The sequence below is a fragment of the Lissotriton helveticus genome, chromosome 12, assembly GCF_964261635.1.
Source record: "Lissotriton helveticus chromosome 12, aLisHel1.1, whole genome shotgun sequence".
Lineage (NCBI taxonomy): Eukaryota > Metazoa > Chordata > Amphibia > Caudata > Salamandridae > Lissotriton > Lissotriton helveticus.
In genome coordinates this window covers 819082526-819100877 of record NC_136073.1, presented here as the reverse complement: position 1 = coordinate 819100877, position 18352 = coordinate 819082526, and the positions used below count along the sequence as shown (strand labels likewise).

The window sequence follows — 18352 nt, the reverse complement described above, 5'->3', positions numbered from 1 at the left end:
TGCCGATGTGGGGAGGCAGGGTAGAGGGGTTGAGATTCTTCATGTCCCTTTTCCATGTTTTGGTTTTGATTGGTTGAGCCGGGTTAGGTTTAACTTTTTCATTGATAAAGAAGGTGATAATGTGGTGATCTGACCAGTCGCAGGGTAGAATCGTCTCCAGTTGTGTAGAATTATCTTTGGCAATGATGAGATCAAGTATCGAGCCTTTGTCGTGTGTTGGTCTATCGCAAATTTGGGTGAGGTCAAGCGCATTAAGGAAAGTTTTGAGACTATTCACCACTGTGTCTTTTCGATCGTTCCAGTGGAGATTGAAGTCACCCAGGTAGACTTGGGTGGTCTGCCGACCGGCATTGGAAGTGATCATGTCCATGAGTTGTTGGGTGAATATGAGATTGTCACCAGGCGGGTGATAGATGAGATGTAAAGCACAAACTTGTTTGCCCTCGCTGGTGATGTCGAGGCAGAGGAGTTCACAGGAGGAGAGGGAGGGGGAGGGGATTTTAGTAAAGGAGAGGTTGCTTCTAAAAATGCATGCAATTCCCCCGCCCGTCTTGTCCGAAGACCTGTCTAGCCTAATGATGTGATAGTTGGGGGGGACTAGTATGTCCATAATCGGGGTAGAGGCTTCATTGAGCCAAGTTTCTGTTAGAATGGCTAGGTCCAGATCCCTAGCGGAGACGAGATCAGCGATGTCGGAGGAGTGTCTCTGGGCCGATCTGCAGTTGAGTAGGATGCATTTGAGTTTGGGGGAGAGAAGGGTGGTCGAGCTTTCTAGAGTGAGGGGAACTTTTCGGAGGTTGTTAGGGACGGAACCTCTGTTGTTGAGTGTTGGGAGCCTCAGAGGGTTTGTGAGAATTGTGGGTATGGGGATGTGCGTGCTGGATATGTGTTTTACCGGACCTGGGCCGTAAGAGCTTAGGAGAGAGCAAAGGTCGCGGTCCGACAATGGGTTGGGGACACGGCGGGGGCGGTGGGAGTTGTTGCGAACGGGGATAGTAGGCCAGCGTGGATGTCGTTTGAGGCGAGGGTATGTAGGGCGGGTGCGTCCTTTGTAGGGTAGAGGGATGATGGGAGGTGGACTGGGCTGTGATGAGAGAAGGTCTTTGATTGCGTGGACATCTTTTTTGATTTGTAGAATATCCTCTTTCACTTGTTGGAGGGTGGGTAAAGTCAGGTCAGGGGGTGCATTGGGGATGGCGTAGGTGGTGAGAGCCATTGGTGAATGGTTGTGTAGTGAGCTGGAAAGCGGGCAGGGAATCGAAGGGGGGGGATATACTAGCGTTGTTGGAATGTTCTGCGGTGCAGATAGGTGGGATGGCATTCAAAGAGTGGGCGTGTTTGTGGGCGGAAGTGGACGAGTGGAAGAGTGAGCGAAGGCTGAAGACAGTGGGGGAGACCGGAGGGTAGTGAGGGCTGAGAATAGGAGGTGGGAGAGAGGGGGATGCTAAGGTAGGGGAGGTGGTATGTTCTGTGTGTGTTGTTGGGAGGGTGTGAGTGTCGTGGGTGGGAGTGGGGAGGGAGCTGGGGGGGAAAGGTGTCCGCCGTGGGTGGTATGGGAGGGGGGGGGTGGATAGACTCCGAGTGGTGATGTTGTCATATGGTGGCGTGATGTGGGTGAGAGTTGTTCTGTCAGGTGTGGGAGTGTCGTGGGTGAGAGTGGGGAGGGAGCTGGGGAGGGAGAGGCGTCTGTCGTGGGGGGGATGGGAGGGGGGGTGGATAAACTCCGAGCGGTGGTGTGTTCAGGTGACGTGTTGCGGGTGGGGGTTGTTATGTCAGGGAGGAGAGGGATAGGGGGGATGTGAGTGGGGGTAAAAGGGGTCATGTTAGAGGGGCGGTTAGTATAAGAAGTGGCGAAGTTTGTGTCTGTCCTTGGGGAATGTGGGGAGTTGACAGCAAGTGGGCCATTTACTGGGGTGCTGGGGGTGTCTGTCCTTGGGGAGTGTGGGGTGTTAACAGCAGGAGGGCCATTTACTGGGGTGCTGGGGGTAGAGGTGTTGTAGGTGGGCGCTGCGACGTCAGGGGTGATAGTGCTGGTGGAGCTCTGGGTGGGGGTCCGCATATTGGAGAGGTGCTCTTTGAACTTGGGGAACAGGTTGTCTAGTAGTTCCAGGTTAAACTGCTTATAATTATTCACTGGGCAGAGAGAGATTGGATACTTTAAGACCGTGCTGTAGAATGATTTACAAGATACTTTAACTTCAAGGTTAACTCTTTTTCTGTCCTGAAGCTCAGCTTCTTCTGGGATCCCCCATCAGGATCTTGAAAACGAATGGCTCCTTCAAGTAAAGAAAGAGACCTTTTGGTGCCACAAATATTATTAACCCCTTCGCTTCGGGGGTTATTCCCCCGCAGCGCTGGGGGGGCGAGCACAGCGCCCGCACGCTCATGACGAGCCGAGGTCGTCATGAGGCACGGCGCTCCTGTGCCCATGACGAGCTCAGCTCGTCACAGGTGCATTACCTGAAACGCTCGCACAGCAGGGGAATTATCCCCGCATGCGACCGTTCCACGGCTCAAGACCAGCTGAGCTCGTCATGAGCACCGGAGCGCCGTGGCTCATGACGAGCTGAGCTCGTCATGAGCATGAAAGAGGATAACAAGAACCGCAGGCAATATGTAAGGGCAAGCAAGGGTTGATTTGCAATGCCACATGCCAGCAGCGCACATTGAGCCTGCTCAGAGGATTCTGGAGGCAGTCCGTAGTTCCTGAACTACAATCTGCCCTCTGTTGATCTGTATTATCTGTATTGTTGATCTACATCGATTTGTGCTGTTAGCTTTACTGACTTAGTTGTTTGATTAGGATCTTGTACTCTCTCTATGTAAAGCGCTCTGATATCTGCAAAGATCTTGTTCGCGCTATATAAAACTTTCAAAATAAATAAATAAATAAGTACTTTCTATTACCATTGGTGTCCCGGACACAAAATAATGGTGCACTCCAACTGGATAAATAAGTTCAGAAAAAGTCCTGTGCACACGTTTAGGCAAGTTGATTACATACAACATATATAACCAAGTATCTCAAGTTAAAGCAACAATATGAAGACAGGGTCGACAAGAAGTGGAAAGTTTTTTAGTTGTATATTGTGGACATCTTTCAAGAGGAAATAAAGAGAAACCAGCCGACACGTGTTTCGTCAATCAGGTAGTCACCCGTGACTCTTCAGGGCTGAAAATGTCTAAATAGAAACGGAATCGTGGGACCGGTGATAATTCTAACCCGGTACGAGCGGGTAAAGATGCCGGGAAAAGCCAGCAGTGGCGTGAAATACAAGCGAGGAAGCTCCCCAATAACGGGAGCATCGGGCGACGGGTGGGTACTGCCGTCTGAGCGGAAGCTGCGAGTGCAGCAGAACGAGTGTAACGTTGATCCTTCCGCATCCGGAAAGTTCGACGTTACACTCGTATCATCTATAAATCCACCACCCTGAACACTACGACCCTAGCTAGCAGGGCTACGGCACTACCACTGGTTGTGAACCAATGTCCGATCATTAGAGTTCAGTAAGAGACACATTCCAAAGGTTTTAATCACTGAAGACAAACTCTTAGTCAGTGACGAAACTGGCTTTGACTAGGTCCAGATAGATTGGTAAGCCAGTACTCATTAAAATGGCTACCAGTTGGGGCCAGGTTTTTTCAGTTGCTGTAGTAGATACAGGAGGCAGTGATCAACTTAGGACCTGGTTCTTCAAGTTTTGTGCTTTGTCTGTCGCTATGTCTGGAAATGTAAGGGAAAGGAAGATAATTCAATTGTACATGAATAAGGGAAATATCTGCTGGCAGCAGAGCTGGCACCCAAGCAGAAGTTGTTGAGATCAGCAGCCTCCTGGTCCTTCTGTGGCTGAAGAACTGGTCATACAAGCATCCTAAGGGTACAACTTGGCAGAGTGACCAACTCAACCTTCTTGCTGTGTGAAGTGAATGAAGCAGCTATTTAGCCTAGAAGGTGCTCTGTATGCTTACTATTTTTGGGGGAGCTGGGCTGGAACAACATAGTCAGCCCTAGGCAAGCTTAGTCAATCGAATTACTCTCTTGCTGGCTTTTCAGTCAGCTTCACTATGTGCAGATCCTAAAGTAGATCAGATTAGCTTATTGGGGCACATATAGTGCAGCCCTTCAGCAAGGAGGTGCAGGCCTAATCTTTCAATAGTTCACAGTATGAAGGCAACATCACAGGCATCCTAGAATTAGACAAGTCGGGAGAGCGAATGGCAAAGGTTTGAATCCGAATCCAGTATTCACTGCTCACCCGATGCGGTGCAGGCCTCCTTGGTGCTTAGACTACAAAGAACGAACAAAGTACTAACTCAAAAGTCCAATACTTCTACACCTCTGGTGGTCACGATAGTCATGACAGTACACAAGAGAAAACAAAAAAGTTGGCGAGCTTTTGAGCTTCTGTTTCCTTTCAGACCAGAACTGAATGGTCTACGTGTTTAGATTAACCTCAGGCTGATGTTTGCTTATGTTCCCATTGTCTTTTTTTTTTTTTTTTTTTTTGAAAACCTTTATTGTGCACAAACAGAGAACAAATACTGGCCTACAACCTCCAGGCCGGCCACAAAAAGTTTCGGAGCACAATAGAAAGCAATACAGTTTCCAGGCGGCACCAGGAGACCTCCCCAATCAAGTAACATTACACTGAGCAGAATCGTGCCGCCAGTAACAGGAGCATTGAAGGTTACATTTTAAATTTTACCCTAAAATAAAAGTGAAGAATAGAAATCAAAGAGAACCGAGTCCGTACAACAGCCGCACTAACAGGAGCAGGTAACATCATCGCATGAAACCACAGTGGAAGGTAAAACTCCAAACAGCATGGCGGTACAAAATAAAACGACAAGTCCAGTAGCCAGCAGTTACGCACCACGCACAGCGCCACCCACTCCCCACTAACCCCAATAGCGGACCCAGAACAGAAATAGGTTAAGAAAAGTGCAAAGAAATAGAGAAAAATAAGGCCCATAGAAACTAAAAGCAAAAAACAAATCCCTCCCCCCACCCTACATCATGCAGAGGCTACGGCCTACCCCCCCCTGGCAATGTGTCTGTCGCCCACTAAAGAACCCGAAATATAGATCTAGAAAAGGAGGAAAAGAAAAAGAAATTTATAACACCCGAGGAGGGCCACTTTCAAGTCCCCGGAGCTCCCCGGCCATAAAAATCTCCACCCCACACTTAATGACCAAATCAGGACCTTCATAGACTCAATAAAACAGGGGGAGACATCACATGGCACGGCAGCACGCATCAAGGAAGCGTCCCATCCCGGGTCCCCACCCGCCCCTCAATTACAGTACATAGATTAGGGCCTCTTAACCCTGGCCAGATCTCAAGCGTCTCCCTGAACACGCATACGGAAAAGGACTCGCCCCAACTAGAACAAAGGGATAAGATGGCCGCCTTCGACGAAGAGAAAGTCCCCAAACACAAAATGGACACCCACAAACACTTGCAATGAAAGCGATCCAGAAGAAGTCCATCCACAGTTCCATCCGTCGTCGTATCGAACAAGAAATTGCTGTCCCAGTGTACATGGCAGATACAGTCAAACAAAGTAGCTGCAGCGCCAGCGGAGCCATGAACAAAAATAAAGAACCAGTATCAGGGAATTGTGGCAGGATAGGATACAATGTAGCATCGATAGGACGATCTGGCAGCAGTCCGCTAAAGCCATCACAGACAAAAAGTTGCTCCAACGCACATTCACGGGGCAACACTGCACCTCTAGCGATGTAGGGAGGGGATCGATCGATGCAGCAAGGGGAGCCAGAAGGCAAAGCACTCTCCGATCTAAGAGCGACACCGTCCATTTTTGCACAGAGTGCGCGAAAACACTCACGCCATTCCGCCCTCAAGTCGGCAATCGCGGCGATCACGGAGGCACGGGTGAAGACAGGCGGGCGATACAAGGTGTCCGTAAGCCGAGGTGCGCCACGACAGTCCACACACTTCCCGTGCCAGGCAGGGTGACCCCGTCGGGAGACAAGTTGTAATCCACCATGACCGCGGAGGGGGCGGCCGCCATGTTGAAGCAACAGTGGGAACACGTAGGTGAATCAGACAGTGGGCCACGGGAGTACAACCACAGGGCAAAAGCCGGGCTCGCCACTATCGTGCGACAGGCATCCAAGCCGCCGTCGTGCAGGATAAAGCCGGAAGAAGCACCCGGGCGAGCCCACGCAACCAGGTCCGCGGCAACAAAGAAAGGAACGGCGCGGTACCCCTCAGCGTCGCACAAAAAGGAGCAGCAAAGAAGACCCACTGTCGGTCGAAACACACAGTCCACTGGTGGGGTCAGTACAGGCGCCGTCACAGCCCACAGATTGGCAGGGGAAAGGCAGTCACATCGCTCATAGGTCGGCCCTCAGGAGCTCCAGCCGTCTCCAGCGGTGCGCGGCGATACGGGGACCAGTCCCAGGGTCGGCAATGGCCGTCGGGTCAACACGCCAACAGGACCAGCGAGCGGGCAGGTAGGGACTCCGGACAAACACCCCCGGCATCAGCGCGCTTTCTACTTCCGTCCACTGCCGCGTTGTAGCAGGATCAGGGTCAGGATAGTGTAGCAGGGAACACAGGCTCGGGGAGCCGGGCGACTACTCGTCCGTCTCCGTCGCCATCTTGGCTCCTCCCCCGTTCCCATTGTCAAAGGAGACCACTGAAGCACAGGAGAAGCAGGTGTGGGGTGACTAAACGAAAGCTTCACATAGGCCAGGGGAGTCAATACTGGACAAAGGGATTATTATTTTTGTTTTTCTTCATAGTTTTATATAGCGCAAACTTGACCCGAAGGTATCGGGTATCAGAGCGCTTTACATGAGCACCAGTTGCATTACACAAGGACACATTCATTTTTTTTGTAGGCACTGGGAGATTAAGCGATTTGCCAGAATCACAGAATGTTGAGCGTCATTGCCGAGACTCGTACCCGGTTCTCCAGATTATAGATAGACTGCCCTAGCCGTTAGGCTACATCCTCTCCCTTACTAAATTACATCTCCCCCAATTAAACGCGAACATGCCTATGTCTAGGAAGAAGCCCTGCTGCTTCACCTAATCTCAAAAGAAGTGAAAGTAGGGGCAGAGGTGGGGACAGAGGGAGCAGGCCACTAGGCAAAACACCAACCAGCAAAGCCCTCCTGACTAATGTCTGTGTGGAGGATGTCTTAAGGTACTGAACCACAAGGATGTTGTAGCACAGGTTGCCACATTCTAATTACGGAATTAACTAGAACTCCAGGATTTAAGGCGCTTACAGGACAATTTCCAGAGCTCTGAAGTGGTAAGCTTACATCTTCTGCTTAGTAACTTTTAGTATTTTAAGGGAGAATGTGCCTGTTCAGATCCAGCCATAGAGGTTTACAGAGGCATATTGTATCCCTTTTCACCCAAGGCATGGTATTCTATCCCATTAGTTAAAGCTTGGTGCTATAATTTCAGAATCAGGGGAATCAAGTATAACCCATATTGTTCTGGAAACATTCACAATTTAGTTGCGATAAACTCCTAACAAAAAAAGAAAGATTAAAGAGTTCCTAATGGTAAAACATGTGGGCCCAGTGGGTGCGGAGTCCTGTAGTTACCTTGCCAGTCAAAAATCTGGTCTACAGAGGATACGTTTTGATATTCGGACCCCTGAGTACGCCAGGGGAAGCCATTGTGGAAGATACCTCCACTCAAGCGCTGTGCACAACTTGGATCAATTATGAGACTAGCTGAACTCTTACCTGGTCTTTTGCTAGTGACAGCATCCATTTAATAGGTACTAACAGGGTACTAGTAAGCAGTGTTTTGTGCACAGGGAACAAAGTCTATTTGTGAAGTAGTCTTTGTTGAATAAGTTACTTACATTCGGTAACGTCTTACCTAGCAGAGACTATCTAGCTACAGATTCCTTTCCTTAGCATTATCCCCAGGCGTTAGACTGGATCTGGAAATATTGTTCAGCAGTATCCCTATGTGCCAGTATATGGTGTCGTTTGGCTCTGCGTGGCGTCATCGGCCGTGCACCGGAGGTGGGTCTGCGGACTAATTTCACACAAGGACGTCCTGCAGGACAGAACAAGCAAAGTGCCCATCCGTACGGACCCAACTGTCCAGGCAGTAGTGCTTGGTAAAAGTGTGCAAAGAAGCCCATGATGCCACCTGGCAGATGTTCATGACCAGAATTCCACGTGCTAATGCAGTGGTTCTAGCTTTAGCTCTGGTGGAATGAACATGCAAACCCTCAGGGGGTGGCTTTTTTAGCCAATGCATACAAGATCTTTATACAGAGCACAATCCTTCGGGAGATGGCTCGCTTCTGCACGGCCTGTCCTTTCTTCACTCCGGCATACCCCAGGAAGAACTGGTCATCCACCCAGAACGCTCAGATGTGCTCAAGAAAGAACGACAATGCTCTTTTTGGGGTTCAGACAGAGAGGAGCGTAAAACGTAGGCAGAGTGATCGACTCGCCCATGTGCAATGGATTGACAACTTTCAAGAAAGGAAGTCCTTGTACGAAGCACCAGTTTGACTGACCAGATGTTCAGGTAAGGAGGTTCGGGTGACATGGTCTGAAGCTCACCGACACTCCAGGCGGGTGTTATTGCCACCAGAAAGGCTGTCTTGATGGTAAGGAAACAGCAAGGACAGTTGTGTAAGGGCTCGAATGGAACGCATAATAGGAATGTCTGGACCAGATTATGGTCCCACTGAGGCACAATGAAGTGAGAATGAGGAAACGTGTGGCAAAGCTTTCAAAAAGCTATGTACAATATGGGATTGGAAGAGGGAAAGTTGGTCAGGCAACTGCAGAAAAGCAACTAGGTATCACGTAACTGTGCCCAGAGCAGAGCTATGCTGGGCAAAGGAGAGATCAAACAGGAGCACCTCAGAAAGGAGGGTCAACTTTGTTTCTCTGCACACCATGCCACAAACTTGCCCCCGATGGCAGACGTATATCGTTTTGGTGAAGGGACACCTAGCTGCCAGAATAACATTGCAGACTTCTGATGCAAGTTCGTAAGCTGTCAACTATCGCCGCTCAATCTCCACGCAAGAAGGCAGAGCAAGTTCAGGCGGGGACTCCCATGCTACTGCGACAGAAGATCCTAATGAAGGGTTAACCTGATCGGAGGACCAATGGCCCTGCTCAACAGATCGGGCTACCAGACTTTCCCTGCCCAGTCCAGAACCACAAGAAAGACTTGGGCCCAGTCGCACGTGATCTTCTGAAGAACTCTGGGCTGGAGTGGTTTGAGTGGGGGAAAGGTGTTTAGGAGGCCTGATCTCCACCCGAGCCAAAAAGTGTCTCCTAGAGAGAGCCGCCTTGGAAACTCCAACGACTGACATTGCTTGTTCTTGTCGGTGGTGAACAGATTTAACCAAGGCTCTCCCCACTGCTGAAAGAGACCATGCACCACCTCCGGATGGAGACGCCATTTGTGATCCACTAGGCATCTTCGGCTGAGTTTGTCCTCTCTGGCATTCAGAGAGCCCACCAGATGCTGAACCACCAGGGATATGCCCTGCTGTTCCAACCATGTACAGGGATGCAGGGCCTCTGGACAAAAGCTTCACCACCCCACCCTGTTTGCTGCAGTACCACATCGTGGTGGTGTTGTCCCTGAACATCTTCACTAGCCATCCCTTGATGGAGGGTAGAAACGTTTTCAATGGCAGCTGGATTGCCTGGAGCTCCAACAGGTAGGTTGATGTGGAGTATGGATCCCGCCGGAGACCAGAGGCCTTTGATTTCCACCTCCACCAGATGGACGCCCCATCCTAAGAGAGAGACATCCATCACTACCGTCAGATCCGGTTGGGGAGAGGGGTCTGCTGCCGACCCAATCGTGGTTCGTTAACCGCCACAGCAGATATTGACCATGTCGGAGAGATTCCCCTGGTGCTGTGCCCAGTGGAACTTCAGGTCCTACTGCAGAGCCCACATATGCTAGCAGGCATGTGTCACAGGAGGCCATGAGGCCCAGCAACCTCAGTCAGTCTCAACAAAATCCAGGATAGAGGCTGAAACATCTGTATCAAATCCTGGACTCACCGTACAGGTGGATAAGCCCGAAACTGCATTGTGTCCAGAGCAGCTCCAATGAAAGAGAGCCCGCCTTCAACAGCCAGTAGTCATCTTCTCAGATGAGCTGCAACCACCACCTTCCCCTTTGTGAACACCCGAGGGGCGCTGGTGAGGCCAAAAGGGAGAACAGCTAACTGAAAGAGCTTGTGCCCCACTGTGAACCACAGATAACGCCTGTGGGCAGACAGGATTGGAATGTGAAAATATGTGTCCTGCAAGTCCAACACCACCAACGCCAGGACCTGAGAGAGAGTGAGCATTTTGAACTTCTTCTTGAGGAAGAAATTGAGAGCGCAGGTCAAGGATAGGACGAAGACCTCCGTCCTTCTTGGGCACCATAAAGTAGCAGGAATAGCAACCACAGCCTTGGGCAAGAGACTTCAAATCCTAGCAGAGAAGGGATTGGTGGTCCTCGGTCAGCCAGTCGTCAGTAGGTGGCATGGAAGGAGTAGTAGAAGGGGAGGGATGAGCTCCTCGAGACAATCAGCAAACCCCACTTGTCCGATGTTATACACCGCCAGTGGGACAGGTGATGGCAGATTTTGCCATCCACTGGGTGCCCATAATGGGAAGACTGCAGGCTATAAGGGTTTGGAGGCTGCGGCTGCTGGGGGAGTGATGGACTGGCCTGATCTCTGGCTGCCAGACCTATGTGGTCTGTAGGAACCACGGCTACGCAGAGGCTGGGAAGCTTGCGCGTCGCAGTGTCTGGGCAGGTATAGGTGCAGATGGAAGCCCTTTCCATGGCTACGAAAGGAGCAAAAGGCAGATTGGGGGTGACGAGGGGCGATGGAAATGCCCAAGGACCTGCCTGTAGCCATGCTATCCTTAAAGCGCTCCAGGACTGAATCTGCCTTGTCTCCGAAGAGACTGGAACCATCTAAGGGCATGTATATAAGGGAAGTTTGGACATCCCTAGAAAAGTCAGTAGTCCTCAACCAGGCGTGGGGTCATAGGGTCACCATCAATGAAACCACTGCTCTGCCCAGTGAGTTGGCGTTGTCCAATCTACATCGAATGGCAAACTTAGCTGCATCCTTCCCTTTGGCAATAGCCTGGGAGAGCACGGCCCGGGCCTCCTCTGATACTGTAGGCAGCACCTGCGCAACTGCTGTATCCCACATAGCGTGGAATAGCGGCCCAAAAGATAAGAGTTGTTCACAGACCGCAATCCGAGCCTGGTGGAAGAAACCATTTACTTGCCTAAGTTGGCCAGCCTCTTTGATGCCAAATCCGGTGGTGTGGTTGGGAATGCGCCAAGATTTATGCAGTAAGTGGAGCTTGGACTACCAAGCTCCCTTTGGTAGGGTGTTCTTTGAGAAATTTGGTGTCCACTGGAGTAGGGCGGTGAGCTACTGTTTATTTCACAGGAGTTTCTGTGCTGGGCTTGCCCCAGGTCCTAAGCAGGACATCAGTAAGTGCCTTGTTAAACTGGAGAAGCGTTTCAGATGGGGACACCCCTGCTGAAGAACTTCCATCAAGACATTAGTCTAGACAGCCACCGAGAGCACTCCAAGGCCCAGTACCTCGGCCGCCCTCCTAGTCACTGTTGCAAATTAAGATCCCTCCTCTATATCCACTTCATGGGGAGAAAGCATGACAGTATCTGGAGAAGTATCTAGTCCGCGGGCGTCCGCCAAATCTTCACACCAGTTCATGCTCTATCATATGGCTTGTATTGTTCAAGGTCCAGGGACCCCCTCCCATTCCTCCCTAAGTCCTAGTCCACAAGAATAGGGCTCAGGCTCCAGCCTGGAAGGCATGGCTCCAGTAGGCACGGGAGTCGGCGGTTTTGACGCCCCTCCGGCTCAGTGTTGGGGATATAAATGGGGAAGGAGCTGCCGGTGGACGCTGGCCTTGGGAAGGTCGACATGGCAAAACCGGCGCAGATACGGATTCATCTGTGGATCCCTGAGGCCCGACTGGCGCTGGAGCCGCTTGTGTGGATTTGACCACAAAGATTGGTTCTTGCAGAGCAACATTTGTGTTTTTTCTCCACCCAAGTACTGACCATTCATGCCTCAACTGGTTTCCTGAAATTCTCTGTGGATGGCCATGAGTAGCACTCAACAACACTGTTCAGATGGTGGCCCTAGAGAACCTAGAATATATACTATAATGCACCAGTCTTTCCCATCAGTGCTGAATGGTCTTTTTGCACAGGAAGTTTTTTACTGGCTGGTGAGGCACACTCGTCGTGGTCCCTCAGGAGCCAAAGTTTACCAACCCGATACTACCCCAGCCATGGGAACTGGTCACAGTTGCACCAAACCTTAAAGAATGCATTTTCATAAGCTGCCTCACATCAAGTCATTCTCCTACAATCTTTTTAGTACGATTCAGCTCTCAAACGTTTGATGGCTCCACACAGTCAGACCATATTGATCTAGTTAATACCTAGCACTTAACTGGCTGCACTACTGCCTTAAGGGCCTGCAAAATCCTATTTATTTTTTATTTTGAAAGTTTTGTATAGCGCGAACAAGATCTTTACAGATATCAGAGCGCTTCACATAGAAAAGGGGGAGCATGAGGGAACATAGTCAAACAGGTAAGTAAAAATGCTAGTAGTACAAACATGTGGCAGCCAAGAAAATCACATAAATCACATAGATCACATATATCATTAATACATATAAAACAAATAAGCCACGGGGTCGAACAAGGAGTACAGAACAGTGCGGAGTCTTAACAAAGTTCAGAATAGCACTTCAGGTGTATTTAGCCATTAGGATAGCTTTTACTTCTTTCTTAAACAGTGTAGTGGAGGAGATAAGCCTCGTTTCAGGGGGGACGGAGTTCCAGATCCTGGGTGCCATTCCTGAAAAGGAGCGTTTATAAGTTTTTTCCTTCCGGAATCTTCGAGGCTTCAGCAGAAGATTGTTTGTGCCTCTGGTGTTTCTAGAGCCTCCAGAGATTGTCAGCTTCTGAGTGAGATAGCTTGGTGAGCTCATGTGGACAGCTTTGTGCGTCATGCAGGCGATTTTCAGATGTATTCTGGCTTCGAAAGGCAGCCAGTTCAGGTTTTTAAAGTCAGGGGAGATATGTGAGTGTTTTTTTGAACCAGTGATGAGTCTCGCTGCAGCGTTTAGAGAAGCTCTTAGTGGAGCAGTAGTAGTTAGGGGGAGTCCGCAGAGGGCGATGCTGCCATATTCTATTCGAGGGATGACTAGTGCTTGTACTGCAGTTCGGAAGTCATTGGCAGGGAGGAAGGGTTTAAGTTTCCTCAGGGTATTGATTTGGTAGTTCGCTCCCTTAGTTGCCTTGCTGATATGTTGCTGCATGTTGAGATTGGTGTCAAGTGTAATGCCTAAGGATTTTGCTGAGTCTACGATGGTGGGTTGGATATTGAGTGCAGTTAGGTCTTTAAGCCAGAGTTGTGTGGTAGAGATCTTGGCGGGTGGTGAGATAAGAAGGAACTCTGTTTTCAGACCATTGAGTTTGAGATGATTATCGGCAAGCCAGGATTGGGTGCTTCTGATCGTTGAGTTCAGGAGCAAAATGTCTTTGGGGGATTGTAATTTGAGATATAGTTGGGTATCATCAGCGTACATGTGAAAGTGTATATTGGTCTCTTGTAACAAGGTGGTGAGGGGTTCCATGACTAGGTTGAACAAAGTTGGGGATAGGGAGGAACCTTGTGGGACGCCTAACGAAACAGGTATAGGCGAGGACATCAGGTTACTCTTGAATTTCTGCAACCTGTTGTGTAGAAAGGAAGTGAACCATTTGAGGACTGTCCCAGATAGACCCATTCTTGTGTTTAGTAGTTCGAGTAATTTCTCATGCTTAACGGTGTCAAAAGCTGAAGAGAGATCAAGAAGGATGAGGAGACAGGTATCATTTTGATCTAGCATTTGAAGGGCGTCGTCAATTATGTGTGTCATAGCCGTTTCAGTGCTGTGCCCCGCTCGGAAGCCTGATTGATGAGGATTGAGGAGGCCAAACTGGTCAATGTGTTTAGTCAGTTGTAGTTGTGCGCATTTTTCCAACAGTTTGGCGAGAGTGGGGATATTGGTAATGGGACGGTAGTTGTTTAAGTCAGAGGGGTCGGCTGTTGGTTTCTTTAGTAAAGGCGTGACTTGTCCTACTTTGAGGGAGTCAGGGATGGTTCCTTGTTGAAGTGAGCTGTTGATAATTTTAATCCAGAGTGGGAGGAGCAGAGGGATAAAGTCCTTTACAGCGTTAGCAGGGAGTGGGTCCGTGAGGTGATTGGATGGTTTAATGGTGCTGAGCAGTTTCCCTATTTCTTCTTCAGAGTAGGTGACAAAGGATGACCATGTGGCATTGTTTTTTCGTTCAGTGGATGCTATGCAATGAGGCTTGGAGTAGAGGCTTGCGTCAATGATGAGATCACTCTTTATGTTGTCAGTTTTTTGGATAAAGAAAGTGGAGAAGTCTTCACAGGAGGGAGCCTCGTGCATACAGCTGTGTGGCTGGGGTTGTTCCTTGCATTGAGTTCTGATTAGATCAAACAGTTTCCTCAGCCTGTTCCTTGCTTGGTCGAGCTGGTGGCTGAAGAAAACTTTTTTTGAGCGTTTAATTTTCCTGAAGTAGGCGTTTCTCTTTTTCTTCAGTGTTTTTAGATGCAGTGCAGAGGGAGCTGATCTCCAGGTGCGCTCTGCCATACGCATGGCTCGTCGGTCCTCGTTGAGACTCCCGTCGTACCATGGGTTGGAGATTTTGGAGGATACCCTTTTTAGTTGCAAAGGTGCAGCCTCATCAATTATTGTGGTCATTGCGTTGAGATAGTGGTCAGTCAAGGATTGCACGTCCAAGATGCCGGTAGGGGGGGCTAGGAGATTGCAGCTGTTAGGGGGTAGAGAGTTTGGTTTGAGTTTTTTCAGGTCTCTTTTCCAAATTTTGGGCTTGGTGTTTTGAGCCGGGCTAACTTTGACTTTGTTCCCAATTCTGCATGTAAAGGTGAAGGGCAAAACAAAGAAGGAAATTGAAAAAAGGAAAGAATAGGAAAGAAGTGAAAAAGGTAGAAAGGAAGTGGAATCTTCAATAACGATGAGAGAGAATGATAAACATGAAATAAAAAATTAGAGAAATATAGGAAAAATTCTGCAAGGAATTAGGAAGTGGCAAAATGTGAGATTGTAAAGAGAATAAGCTAGAGAGGAGATAGATGCCAGTAGGGAAACAAAAATTAGAGTAAACCACAAGACTGGATTGATAGGAGAGAACAAGATAAATAGAAGACTCCTCAACTGTACCGAAGTGCGGCAGGGTACATACCGGCAGGGGTAGACTCGTTTAATCCCCTCGTGGTTTACACGCACATGGCGTCGCAGACTGGGAGCAGAGCAGAAAGATCGTTCACAGAGCCGGCATGGATACTTCTTTAATGACTGAAAGATACCAGAAAAAAAACAGGATTAAGAAGCTGTAGAAGTGCCATCGCTGGCCTCAAACAGCGAGTAGAGTAAGACAAAGTGCAGACAATTTCAGGTGGCGTAAATGTGGAAGGTGGTGCTGGTGGTTCCCTAAACTGTTAGTCGCTGGTTAAACATTCGCCTAATTTAGCTGCCCCTTATGCCTACAACACAACTGCCAATGGAGAGGTTTTTAAGTGACCCTAGTTCCAAAAGTTTTTTTGTCCCTGAGCAATTTAGACCTACCCACAGCAGTGATACAAGCAACAACTCTTGGACTGGTCAAAATACCTTAAATTTTTATTTATTTATTTATTTTGCGATTTCTAAAGCGCCTGGTGACCCGTAGGCATCCCCGCGCTATTCAACCTGTAAAGATCCAGAGGGGGGGAGAGGGAGTGCCTTATTTGGGGAACAGGAGGGTTTTAAGTTTCCTGCGGAACCCCATGTGGGAGGGTTCCAGGCGTAGACTAAGAGGGAGTGAGTTCCACGCTGTGGAGGCTTTGACCGAAAAGTGGCGACCGCCGGAGCGAGCCTTCCTGAATTTGGGCACCGTAGCAAGATTTTCGGCGTCGGAACGAAGGGGTCTAGAGGCTTTATATGGGGTGACCAAATTTTTTAGCGCGGCAGGGCCAGCTCCATTTATGAGCTTATGGGTGATACATAGGGCCTTGAACTCTACTCTCTGGCGGACAGGGAGCCAGTGTAGAGCTTTGAGGGCAGGCTTGGCCGACACTCTAGGGGGGAGGTTCATAATGAGCCTGGCCGCCGCATTCTGGGTCCGTTGGAGTTTGGCCAGGGTGTATTCAGGGGCCCCCAGATAGATGGCGTTGCTGTAATCGAGCCGGGCCAGGACCAGACCCTGGACAAGTAATTTCCTGGATGGGAGGGGAAGAAGAGGCAGGATCTTGCGTACGGACCGCAGGAGACCGAAGCAGGTGCCTGCTGTCTTGGCTGCCTGCGTTTTCATGGTAAGGTCAGGTTCCAACCAAACTCCTAGTGTTTTGATTTCATTTCTAGGAGAGGGGATTTCGCCGAAGGTGTCGGGCCAAGATGTAGGTGGAAAAGTCGTCCATTTATTGCCCAGGAGCATGATCTCGGTCTTTGCGCCGTTTAGCTTCAGGGCCGAGTCGCACATCCAGGTATGGATGTCCTGGAGGCAGTGCAGCAGGCTGTCAGGATGGTTATCCAGGTGGGACAGGGATACGACAAGTTGGGTGTCGTCAGAGTAGTTAATTATTTTTACGCCGTAGGGGGCCACTACGTCTTCCAGGGGAGCCATATAGACATTAAACAGGGTGGGGCTGAGCGACGACCCCTGGGGAACTCCATTCTTCAGTGGAAGAGGTTCTGACCGGGAGTTGCCGTCCCACACCTGAAAGGATCGATGGGAGAGAAAGGATTCGATCCACGCTCGCGCCGTACCCACAATTCCTGCCTTGGCCAGGCGATGTAATAGGACACGGTGATCCACCGTATCAAAGGCGGCGCTAAGATCCAGGAGGATCACTGCCACTGATCCCCCTGAGTCTAGGATACACCTTGCTTCCTCGATGACAGAGAGGAGTGCGGTGTCCGTGCCATGGCCGGGTCGAAACCCAGTTTGAGATTGAGATTAAATAAGAGCAGTAAAGATAAAAATTACATTGTTGTTATACAGACCACCTCGTTGTGGTGTAGATTTCCCAGGGGGTTGGGTGGTGGGTAACACTATAGTATCAGGAACCCCTGCCACGCAACATGAAGTCCTATTTGCTATGTGGTCAATAGACCGTCACTATAATAATGTTCAGGAACCACTTTGTGTCCAAACCAAAATCCTGATGTGTTGCATGACACCAATATAATGGTGCCCCTATAGAACACACACAGAACAAACTCCACTTACAAACCAGGGCTTAACTATCCAATGAGGACCCCATAGAACATTGCATCTAACTTCATGCTTTGAACCAAAGCTGTGCTCATAAATTGACTGCAAAGGTCACAGTGGATAAATTCATGCTGCAGAGATGCACCATAAAACATTGTGTCAAAAGTAGGCTCTGTTGCAGAAGAAACTATCCCTGTACTTCTGTACTAGACACCCAAATATTTTTGTATTTTGATGCTCTGCTGTCCTACAGGACAAAATGCTGCACTTATGTACTATTGTTATGGGGTTTTTGTTGATGGCTCTGCTGCAGCTTACTTCCAAAAAGTTCACATCAGAGAAACTATTAACAAAAAATTACCAAATTTGTCATTATTCAGGTAGAACATTCACCCTACAACATTAATTCATTAAAATTCGTTTTGATACATGAAGATTAAAATTTTGAACATACATCCACAAAAGGCCTCTACTAGAATTTGGAAGAGCCATAAATAACCACGTCTCTCACCCCAACAAATCTGAAGTTCTCCTGCCTCACAGGTTTCAGACAGAATCCACAGCACTACATGCCACAAACAGATGCTTACTGTGTAAGTAACATTTTCTGTTCGAGGCATGTGTGGCTGTAGATACACATGCTGTGCATAGACTATAAAGCAGTCATCCTTTATAAGCAGTGGCAAGCCTTTGGGAGTTACAGTGGTTTGAAATAGTGTACGTAGAACTATTTCGCCCACATTGGCTTGTTGAAAGGGCAGCACATCTACACAGTAATGTTTTGTAAAGGTATGTGGTGTAGACCATGTAGCTGCTTTACATGTCAGCCAAGGGATGTTTTTAGGAAGGCCACTGAAGCTCTTTTTTTATGCAGGTAGAGTGGCCTTTAGGATGAATGGGTAAATACCTTTTAGCTTTAGCATAGCATATGTTTGGATGAATTTTATAATCCATATTGCAATACCGGATTTATAAATAGGTCTTCCTTTGTAAGGTTTGGAGAAAGCAACATAAAGTTATG

General features: G+C 48.9%; 1 protein-coding gene across 3 annotated transcripts in view; it reads right to left on the bottom strand.

The window, feature by feature from the left end:
- Positions 1–18352, bottom strand: part of ZNF687 (zinc finger protein 687) — a 259083-nt gene that overhangs the window by 33432 nt on the left and 207299 nt on the right. For all 3 annotated transcript variants that reach the window (XM_078670295.1, XM_078670294.1, XM_078670296.1), the window contains exon 7: positions 15322–15434. In XM_078670295.1, coding sequence (XP_078526421.1) covers positions 15322–15434 — 113 coding nt within the window. The remainder of the gene's footprint in view (positions 1–15321; positions 15435–18352) is intronic.